Source organism: Paroedura picta, chromosome 1 (genome assembly GCF_049243985.1).
Source record: "Paroedura picta isolate Pp20150507F chromosome 1, Ppicta_v3.0, whole genome shotgun sequence".
In the NCBI taxonomy this organism is placed as follows: Eukaryota; Metazoa; Chordata; class Lepidosauria; order Squamata; family Gekkonidae; genus Paroedura; species Paroedura picta.
In genome coordinates this window covers 41,517,217-41,528,547 of record NC_135369.1, presented here as the reverse complement: position 1 = coordinate 41,528,547, position 11,331 = coordinate 41,517,217, and the positions used below count along the sequence as shown (strand labels likewise).

The 11,331-nt window shown below is 43.6% G+C and overlaps 1 protein-coding gene across 3 annotated transcripts in view; it reads right to left on the bottom strand.

Moving 5' to 3' along the window:
- Nucleotides 1–11,331, bottom strand: part of FBXO11 (F-box protein 11) — a 143,413-nt gene that overhangs the window by 1,323 nt on the left and 130,759 nt on the right. For 2 of the 3 annotated variants that reach the window (XM_077335139.1, XM_077335147.1), the window contains exons 21-22: nt 309–417; nt 36–134 (exon numbers count right to left, since the gene is read on the bottom strand). In XM_077335139.1, coding sequence (XP_077191254.1) covers nt 36–134; nt 309–417 — 208 coding nt within the window. The remainder of the gene's footprint in view (nt 1–35; nt 135–308; nt 418–11,331) is intronic. The other variant, XR_013230540.1, reaches the window with a different exon arrangement.

Below are 11,331 nucleotides of genomic sequence, written 5' to 3'. Positions count from 1 at the left end.
GACACCAAGATCCCACCAAAAGTTGTTCAATGTACCTATCGTGTCTAATAAATTCCACATCATGTCCTTGATGGCACTTCTTAATACAGTTTACACATATGGCGTTGCGGTCTGTGGTGTTACAAGTGTGACACCTAGAATACAACAAAAACTGATGTAAGCAAATTTATTACTGTTTAAACAATAGAAACTTTAGAGCCTTGGTATTCAAATATAGTACCAAAAGTTAGAAGAATCAATATTTATATTGCTTTTGAAAAAAAGCAGCATAAACTCTGAAAAGGTCTGTACCAGGCTTAATCACTTACCTATAGAAATCATGCATGGGGTAGCTGGTATAACTTGATATTTTATATAGACACTGGCCTCTACTAACAGCTTTTTCTATGGCATCTTGATTGTTCATTATTTTATTATCTGCAACAAAAGGTTATTCCAGGTGTTACAATATTAGTTTACTGTAGCACACTGAAGAATCACTCAGTACAAGAGCCAAGGTTTCAGCTATTCATCTACTGAATATGAACTCAAATAAAATTCTGGAAAAGAATTTATATCCTAGTATTCCAAAAATGTGTTCAGTGTCTTACAATAGAATACAAATTATACCGCAATTGAAATATAAAAAATTATCTGATCACATTTAGAGCAGTACAAAAATACACGCGACCATATAAAGAACAGGTTTCCTCCTGGGTAACTGATGTTTCTCTCAAGAGCACAACAATCTGATACACTTGGGTTCCTCTTCCCACAATCCCAAATGTAACGGGAGGAGAAAGCCCACCATGTCTTTTTCCTGCCTCCTGAGCAAGCGAATTTAGAGAGCTGAGATTTTCCTTTATGAAGTTCTTTTGGCTGCACTTCATTTGGCTGCACTTGGCCTTCTCATTCCAAATGTGTGTGCCTTTCCCTTTGCTTAAAAAACAAACCTTTGTTCCTTTGGCCACCTCTTCTTGGAGGCTTAGCCTTTTGTCTGCAGGTGAAGTCTCTGACCCTGGGACCACCTATGAGGGAGAGCTGGGGGAAGTAATCCCCAGGGAGTAGGAAATCCCAGCAAACCTCTTGCCTAGCCATCATGCTGCAGTAGAGCTGGTGAAAACCACACACTGCAATTCACCTCCTTGGATTATGAAGAAGCAGACTTTCTTTTGAAGAAGCAGACCACCCTCTACTGGTCAGCTGGGACACTCTGTATTGGCCCATGAGGTCAATTTGTCTCCAGTTAAAAAAACACCCATCCTTTCTTCCCTCACCCCTCCAACAATTACCTTCCAAAAACCAGGTACTTCAAAGCCTCAAGCCTAGACACAGCAAAATTCCAGGGCCCTTCTTGGCCTGTAAAAACCTCTTCCCCTTCTTGAGCAATTATTCAAATTTCTTACACAGATCTGAAGATAGGGATTCCCCCCTTACGCTCTAAGAATTCTGATGCAAACCTGGATAAAGAGGAAGGCTGGCACAGTCCCTCAGCTACAGCTTTCTGCTCTTAAGGTGGAAATCCCTAAGGAGAAGTAGGATGATGATGATAAAGGGGCAATGAGGTTTTCTCTATGGTTAGACAGCTGGGTTCAAACAGATAAGGTCAGATCCTACTAATAGCCATGTACATTCTGGACAGACTAAAAGAATGCACTCTTTCTCTCCCAAGGTAAATAGCTTATTGGAAGTTCCAATGATAGATGCTGCTGTGGCAAGCTTGGCATCTCTTCCAAAAAGAGGGAGAGAGCACCCATAAAGATTCCAGTGATTCAAGAATACCCAGATTTAAATCACATGTAAAGTTACATGCCCAGTCTGGAAAGTGCAGCAGCCTTCATGTCTGATACTAGCCTGGACATTATCAAGTTCTCATCAAGGACCATGGCTTCCACAGTGGTAGCCAGAAGTCATCTCTGGCTCAAATCTTGAAATGTGGACTCCCTTTATAAGTCTCATGTGGCATCTTGGCCTTTTGTGGGTGGCAAGCTACTTGAGGATAACCTAGAAGACATCTTAAATGAAACTAAGTAAAAGACGGGAGGACTGATGGTAGAAAAATTACTGTTCATAGCCCTCAGAAAGTACATTAGAGTCGGCATCACAGGAAGGACTTGCTTTGGTGGACAACCAAGAAACCCAAGTTACTACAGACCTACAGATCACAACAGATGCCAGCCTGATGGGTTGGGGTACCTATCGTGCACTGAGCCATGTGCAAGGGACATTTTTCACTTCCAAATATCATGACCAAGGCACACATGAACTGCTAGGGAAAAAGCTACAGCAGAAATTTACTATCCTCATGTCCTGGATAGAACATCTGGAATCTCTCAAAGCAGAACACAGAAGCAACAAATGTGCAAGCAAATTGGCTGAATTGCATGAGGGGGAGAGGTCAGCCAAGAAACATTCCAGTCCCTGGCTCTACATTTTGGATTACTATGTATAGATAGGCAGGATTTTGAAGAGGCAGAGGAACTAGAGATCAAACTGCCGACATACGCTGGATCATGGAGAAAGCTAGGGAGTTCCAGAAGAACATCTACTTCTGCCTCATTGACTATGCTAAAGCCTTTGATTGTGTGGAGCACAACAAATTGTGGCAAGTTCTTAAAGAGATAGGAATACCAGAGCATCTTATCTGTCTCTTGAGAAACCTATATGTAGGTCAAGAAGCAACAGTGAGAACCAGGCATGGAATCACTGATTGGTTCAAAATTGAGAAATGAATTCGGCAAGGCTATATACTGTCACTTTGCCTATTTAGCTTGTATGCGAAGCACATCATGAGAAAGGCAGGGTTAGATGAGTCACAAATTGGGATCAAGATAGCAAGGAGAAATATCAACAACCTCAGGTATGCAGATGATACCACTCTAATGGCAGAAAGCGAAGAGGAACTAAAGAGCCTGTTGATGCAGGTGAAGGAGGTGAGTGCAAAAGTTGGCTTGAAACTCAACATCAAGAAAACGAAGATCATGGCATCCGGCCCTCTCAATTCCTGGCAAATAGATGGGGAAGAAATGGAGGTAGTGACAGATTTTATTTTCCTGGGCTCCAAGATCACTGCAGATGGGGATTGCAGCAAAGAAATTAAAAGACGCTTGCTCCTGGGGAGGAAAGCTATGGCAAATCTAGATGGCATCCTAGAAAGCAGAGACATCACCCTGTCAATGAAAGTGAGTCTAGTCAAGGCTATGGTCTTCCCAGTTGCAAGGTATGGCTATGAAAGTTGGACCATAAGGAAGGCCGAGCGTCAAAGAATTGAGGCTTTTAAACTCTGGTGCTGGAGAAGACTCTTGTGAGTCCCTTGGACTGCAAGGCGAACAAACTGGTCAGTCGTAAAGGAGATCAGCCCTGACTGCTCCTTAGAAGGCCAGATCCTGAAGATGAAACTCAAATACTTTGGCCACCTCATGAGAAGGAAGCACTCCCTGGAGACGAGCCTAATGCTGGGGGCAATTGAGGGCAAAAGAAGAAGGGGACGACAGAGAATGAGGTGGCTGGATGGAGTCACTGAAGTAGTGGGTGCAAACTTAAATGGACTTTGAAGAATGGCAGAGGACAGGAAGGCCTGAAGGATCATTGTCCATGGGCCGCGATGGGTCGGACACAACTTTGCACCTAACAACAACATGTATAGATAGATCTTTTTTCCTCCCAGAACAATGCCAAGACACTCAAATTCTTCTTGAGATACCAGTGTCAACCAGTAGAACAAATGGATGCTCTGAAGTCCCCTTGACTTATGGGCCTGCTTTATGCCTCCCCCCCCCTCAAAATACCTTTGATTCCAAAGGTGAATCAAACAAAATGAAACAGAGAAGGCAGAGTTCTCCTGGCCCCCCAGCTGGCCCAGAAGACCCTGGTTTTCCAACTTGCTGAAACAATCACTTCAACATCCATAGGTACTTCCACTATTGCCCAGTAAGCTAACCCTGAGCCTCATCTGTCATCTACACCCCAGCTTGGCTTTGTCTGACAGGATGGAGATTGAGCAGCAACCATTGATTACACAGGGTTTCTCTGATCAAGTCATTCAAGTCCTTGACAGCAGCCTTGAAAAGCTCCATTTGTAGAATTTACAACAGTTCTCAGAAAGCTTTTATTAGATGGTGCAAGAGGAATCACCTGCAACCAGACATCCTGGATCTTCCTCAGGTAACGTCTTTCCTACCAGATGGAGTGTCTCATGGTCTAAAAGCAAGCACTCTCCATCGCCAGGTATCTGCTCTGATCAGTTTCATCAGTTAGTGGTGCACTACTCTCTAGGCACCCAGCAGTGAAAAGATTTCTGAAGGGAGTTACAGTATTTGCTGGCGTATAAGACTACTTTCCCCCCCTGAAAAACATGTCTCCAAGTGTGTGTGTGGGGGGGTCGTCCTATATGCCGGGTGCACTTCACTTGGGATAGACATAGCTGCCCATAATGGCCCATAGTACTGTAATGTAATGTAACAAACTCTATATTTTGAGTGGAAATGTTGGGGGTCGTCTTATACGCCCAGTCATCTTATACGCCGGCAAGTACGGTACTTTGTCTCAGCCCCCTAAAATACACAGGTTTCCCTCCTTCAGGCTCCTACCAGACCTCCATTTGAGTTTCTGGGGAAGGTTTCCCTGAAGGTTCTTTTCCTAGTAGCTGTTACATCAGCAAAATGGGTCTCAGACCCAGGTGCTCTTTTCATTAAAAAGGTCTTGTGTTTCTTCGTGGTGGTTCTGTGCACAGATCCCATCATCCCCAAGGTCAACAAACTTTTTTTACAGCTCACACAATATATATTTGCTGTCCTTCTGCCTGTTCCCATCTCATCCTAGGGAGAACTGGCATTCACTTGGCCTTCAAAGAACATTTCACATTTATATCAGAAGAACTAAGCCATTAAGAAGTCAGATTCTCTTTGACCTATTCAACATGGGAGTGGCTGCACTGCGGGGGGGGGGGTCTTTTAAAAACAATTTTATGAAGGTGGAACAATGCAATCCCATCTTTGTGAAAATGTCCCAGTTAGCTCTGAGCTGCCACAAAGCCAACTGGGGCATTTTGTGTCCCTTCCAGGACACCATAGGCCAGGGGAGTAATTGGGCCTACGCTTGGATAGGTCCTATTGGCCCCCAGAGAGAAAGGGAATGCAGAAATATCTACATTCCCTTCCTGAGGGACAATGGCGGCCCTTAAGAGAGTGCCAGCCTGGCATTTTATCCTTGTGCGGAAAAGGTAGCTTTATATCCTGCAGTTTTATATCCTGCAGCCAAGGCAACACTCTGAAGGTGGCTAGAACTACATCTTGCCATATGAATCTCAGAGCCTTCAAGTCCCAGAGGGGATCACAACTCATTCAGTAAGTGCTTCTACATCAGCAGTGTTCAACACAAATGCATCCATTGCAGATATCTGGCCCTCAATGCCAAATTTTATCAGGCATTACAAGATGGATTCTCTTGCATGGCTGATGCAACATTTGGATGGAGTCTTACAGCAAGTGGTCCCATTCTAATGCTATCTCTATGCTTGGCAGTCACTTTTCCCTCCCTGAATTGGATTATTATTGTAACATCCCAAGTGGAACAGAGTGTTCTCCTCCCTTTGAGCGAACAGAACAGAGGACTTGCTGTGAAGATTCCTTCTCAAGGGCAGTGAGGACACTCTAGATCCACCCTAGTTAGTGGTCAACCTATTATAATTTTTAAGGGTGACTGAGTGCCAATCTCAATGTTCATTGTTCTTTCACTGTTCTAGCAGTTTATCTTTACCCCTATGATTTGTTTCATTGGGTTCTGTAAGCCTTGTTGTCTGTTTGGCATACTTTGTGGACTGTCACCAGCTTCAGAAGCCTCCAGACTGATGGTGGCCTCCTCCTCCACTCCTCCCTGCCTCCAGGGATTGTGGGAAGAGGAATCCAAGCATATTAGAATGTCTTCTTTGCCCTTGAAAGGAACCTTTACAGAAAGTCCAATGTTTTATTCTCTGAATAGATTTGCAATCTTTTATAAGCATGAATCCCTGCCAGGAAGTGCTAGTGTAACTGCTGGTATGTGGGGTGGCACTGTTTGTCATTGGAACAACACAGCAGACTAAAATGCTCATAATGCAGGGAAAAGTGGATTGTCTGCATAGATGACTACAGGAAGATAAGCCTCAGTTACAGATTATCAACTTCTTGTTAATGGTCCCTGTGCAGGCACACTGAGAATGCAAGGAAGATTACTTAGATGTGGGAACACGGAAGATTATGAAAAAAGCACTACGTATAATTGCTAAAGAATATATCATGTTTTGCCCTACATCTGAGGCATAATGCTTTGTAAGGTGGATGATTGATCTACATAGTTCTTGAAGACAGATCAATATGGGTAGTCATGTTAGTCTGTCTGTAGCAGCACGTAAGAGCAAGAATCCAGTAGCACCTTAAAGACTAACAAAATTTGTGGCAGGGAATGAGCTTTTGTTAGTCACTGTTTACCACAAATTGTTTTAGTCTTTATTTATTTAATAGCTGCAAAGCCCGTTCCTAAGAATGGGCTTTGGAAGGGCACCCCTGCCCCCCCATGCCGCGTAAGGTGGCTATGGGTTGCTTGCAACCAGAACAAGTGGCACAGACGGGGGGGCGCTGGCCAGCTCATGGGACAGAGGTTGTTAGCAGGGCAGGACCCGACGGAGGACAGGGCTTGCTTCTTAGCAGCCCAGGCTGAGGCTTGCTCCTTAGCAGCCCAGGCCAGGGCTTGCTCCTTAGCAGCCCAGGCCAGGGCTTGCCCCCTCCACAACCACCCTTTGCCCAGGGCCCTCTCTCTTGACCTGCTGGCTCTGCGTCTGAGAGCAAAGTGGCTAGCATTCAGGAACGGAGGGCGGAAGCTGTAGGGGCAGGGCCAATCAGGATGCGGCCAGCTTTGCTGGCTGCACCATGATTGGCCCTATTCCAGCTTGGACACCCCAGACACATTCCACCCCCCAAGCTGTTCACAAATATTAAGAGGAACAATAGATAAGGATATTTATTTTTATACTTGTATACTTGTATATACTTGTATATATTTGCCCTTCCCAAGTGGCTCAGGGTGGTTCACATCAAAATGCAATATTATCATAGATAAATTAAACATCATATAATTAAGCATTTAAATTAATATAGATTAATATAAATTTCAATCTATTTAAAACCATTTAAAAGCTGCCTCTTCCAAAGTTTAAAACATGGTGTTTGTGAGGGGGCTAATAAGTTCTTAAAGAATTTGGTTCTTTTGGTGGATTTTAGGCAGGGAGGCCAGCATTTCTAGATGTTACTTTTGGCCTCAACCACAGGCCTGGCAGAACAGTTCTGTCTTACAGGCCCTGTGGAACTCTTGCTCTTTTCTACAATTGCTGAAAGGACTGGATTTTACCATATTTCAGGTAGAGTGGGCTCTAGCTGTGGTAGGCAGCAGTTTGGACACCGAACAGAATCTAATTTGTTGTATGAGCCAGTGAAGGTTGCCAGTGCTGTCACTTCAGGACAAAGCCCTCGTTGGCCTTCACCAAACAGTTAAGACAGTTCCTGAATGAAGGGGTAGTAAAAATGAAATAGTACCTAAATCGACACAGCAGTGTGCCAGGCCTAGAAAATGTAGAAATTAACTAGGTACTCTAGGATAGAGGTCACTACACAATAAACAGGTCCCACCCTTTGTTAAAGTGTAGTCTTAACATTTCTGTTTACTCACAGGATTGTGACAGATACACAGCCTGCATCTGGCACTCAAGGCTGCACAGAGCTCTTTCTCCTCAAGTACTGTAGGGCTCCCAAGCAGGTGCAGTGAGTGAACCTCAGAGCCATGCTACACTGACCTGACTTGAGTGAGTGACAGATGTGTGTGGGGTTGCCTTTACATTTCCCTGTTCTTTCTCCTATACTTTTCCATATCTCATTTCTTCTTTTCTCCCTTTCCTTCCCTAGCTCATGTCCTTTTCCTCTCTCTAGAGCAAGTTTAAAGACACCAGGAATGAATCAGATGGCATGACTGGGTGTAACTGTTGTCAAAGCTTGAGGAGGATTATGAAAAGTGGGGTAAGCAGGAGATGAAGGCAGCTGTCATGGAGGGTGTGGATCTCTGACTGTGACCCCTGAACATCTGTTAGGTGGGGAGTTTAGCACCCCTGGGCTAGCTGATGGCTTTCTAGAAATCAGAAATATCCCCTTCCCCACGTACTCTTTATGTCAAAGTGCTGATGAAGGCTGCCGAGTTGTTATTGGGGCAAGAGATTTGGTATCTTGGCCAGGTGAAGCAATTTTCCCTTGACAAGTACTGAGGGGGGGGGGTTGCCTTAGGCAAGGATAAGTAACCAGGATGCAGTTCTTACATTCCTGTTTATCTTCCCAGTAAGCTTGTGAATATGAAGAACAGAACACTAGCATCTTAAGACTGCAGGACAAAAGCTTTGCCCATGGAGTTAAATCAGAAGCCTGTTCTGCTTTTAGCCTATGCCATTAATATCCAAGCTGCAGGTTGGAATATAGGTTGTTTTCCCCCCTTGTTTATTAGTTTAGTTCCATTGTGCTTTCTTCTATTGTAAGCCACTTTACAAACATACAGGGAGAAAAATGGGATATAACTAAATAAACTGGGAGAAAAGCAAAATTGATGTGCCATAGTCTCTCTTATGGTGACCATGACTGACTGGTGGTGCCCCTGCTACAGTGGGCATCCCATCGCTATAGAAAACCATCCATTTTAAGGGTCAGTTGAGATTATGGGTATATCATGAAAAAACATGACAGGTCACTCTCATGACTCTCTGATTACTGCTAAAAAACAGAAGTTTCTCTTGTGAGTCTGGTTTGATGGGAATTTGCAGTTCAAGCACTGGAGAAGTCCCATTAATAGTTGGCAAAGTAAACCACAATAATGGAAGCTGTTGTAAGACCTAACAGCCTCTGGATTTGTCTGTCAGACTGTAATAAATAGTGGGAAAAAATAATGTTGGACAGATGATAGCATGAGTCATCTCTGAGTAGAGAAAGGTGCTCCCTGAGACAGATTAGGAATCACACTATAAATGCTGAAGTTTACTAGATAAAAATGGGACTCCTCACTGAAGATATACTGGCTGAGAATATACAGGTGAAGAGTCATTGGCATATACAGAAGGAAACAGACAAGAAAAGCAGCCATGAGAAACCCAACTGTATAAAAAAAATTGCATGAGTATGTACTATAATCACTAGCATGCGCTTGATGAAGTTTTGGGTGGTGGAAAGGGCAAAGGACAACACCTTTCTGTATTGGTACTGGGATCATCTCCCATAGCAAAGTGGCTGTGGCTAGAAGGCATGCCTGAGGTAGGTAGAAGATTCTGTGTTAGATGAGGAACACAGCTAGGGTCATTATACCAAACTACTTGGCCTAGTGTATTTGTAGACTACTTTTGATATCAAGGACAGTCAGATAGGGAGATTTTTTGTAGACCACTACAAGCCATTGGGAGTGGCCATATAGAAATTGAATAAATAAATATCTTGAACAGAGTCCTAGACCACTTTGGAACGGTGGCACTGCTTCTATCCACTCTCCTGTACTAGGTAGTACATCTTGAAAAGGTAGAACTGGGAACTGTACTTTTGAATACACTGGAGGGGAATCGAATCTTATTGCATGATGGCTGTGAGAATCCAGGTATCATCAGTTACTCTTTCCCACCATGTAATGACAAAGGCCAGTGGGGAGGAGGGAGGGGGCTAGTCAAAAACTTTAGCTTGGAAGCTCCTGATGACTTTTGTTTGCTGACAGTCAAGCTGAGGTTTAGAGGAAAAGGATGTGTGTGATATATGAGCAGAACCTGCATGATGATGACCAATCTGAAGAGGGTTCCAGATGGTCTGGGAGGAGCCATACCACTGCTTTAGGGTCTTGTAGGTGGCAACAGTACAGCCCATGGAGTGAGTAGTGGATTTCAAATTCTGCATTCAGCAGAAAAGCCTTTTCCCTAAAGAAGAAAATCCACTGTTCTCACCTTTCCTCAGGATTGAATGCAACTGATCTAAGTCAGGCTTGGCATCTGAAAGAAAATAGCTGTTTCTGCAGATGTTGATCCAGAGCACTTCCAGACACAAGAGTTTCTCCTTATAGAATGTGACTTTGTGAACCCCCCCAGGTCCCACTTAAGCCTTAAATTCTCCCCAAAATGTTGTTTTAGGGGGCCGGGTGTCCCCTTTTTCCTTTGAGCTGATGTTTTGAACAACTTTGAGAGTCAGCTTTGATTAAGCTGGGATGAATTCAGATTGCCCCAACAATATCCATGGCAAAAACAGTGGGGAGGCACTCACCCCTAGACCAAGACTTACTATGAAGTGTCTGACTATTTGACTCACTGGTTAGTGTTCTCTTTGTTTCTTCTTTTTTGACGGATAAGACAAAGACTAAAGTTTCTGCAGCTTACAGGCGGCTGGGAAGCAAACTGTCATCTGTATCCCTGTATTGCCCTGGCTAGCCTGATCTTGTCAGATCTGTTTAGTTTTTGGATGGGAAACCACCACAGAATTCAAGAGTTTTGATGCCAAGGAAGGCAATAGGAAGCCACCTCGTTAGTCTCTTGCTCTGAAACCCCTATGGAGTTGCCATCATTTGGTTGCGACTCGATAGCACTTACACACACATCCTTGTTTGGGCTTCATGTCAAGGGATGTGGCACTGAGGCACTATGCATCAAGATGGTAGATGCAAGTTTCAACTGTATTTTGTTACAGCCAGGCACAGGAGACACTGATCATGGCCATCAGCTGAGTTCTTCTGCACTGACAATACTAATTGAAGGTAGTTCTGGGCCCGAGAAGACAGAAATCAAATAATTCACAGAAAGATTTGGGGGGGGGGAGGTGATTTGTTGTGTTGCATTTGTAAATGAAACATCTACTTTGCAACAGCTAATCGTAAACACTAAAAACTATGAAGAAACAACAATTATATAACAAAAATATGAGGAAGCTAGTAGTGTGAGAAATCTCACAGGTGGTTTTGAATGATGCTACCACTCACATAGATAAGTGTATCAAGAGGAAGATGCTACTGCTCCTCCCTTGGATATATGTACTCAACTATGGGCCACAGAAGGGAGAAGATTTTGGTTCCTAGAAGTTACTGAATCAATGTAGTGTGCAAGTGAAAAGTCCATCAGTGTGATGCACAGAGACCATGAAGTATTTATCTCATCCAGTGAATGCTTTCAGGATTACAATTTTCCCAGATTTGCTTACCTTGATCATCTTTCTTGACATAGTTCTTAAACAGTCTCACCTTTCCTTCTATGTATATAAAACTTCCCTATATCTTAATAAGGCTACTGCAGTTATTTCTTCTTTTCTGTCTTCTCTTTTACTT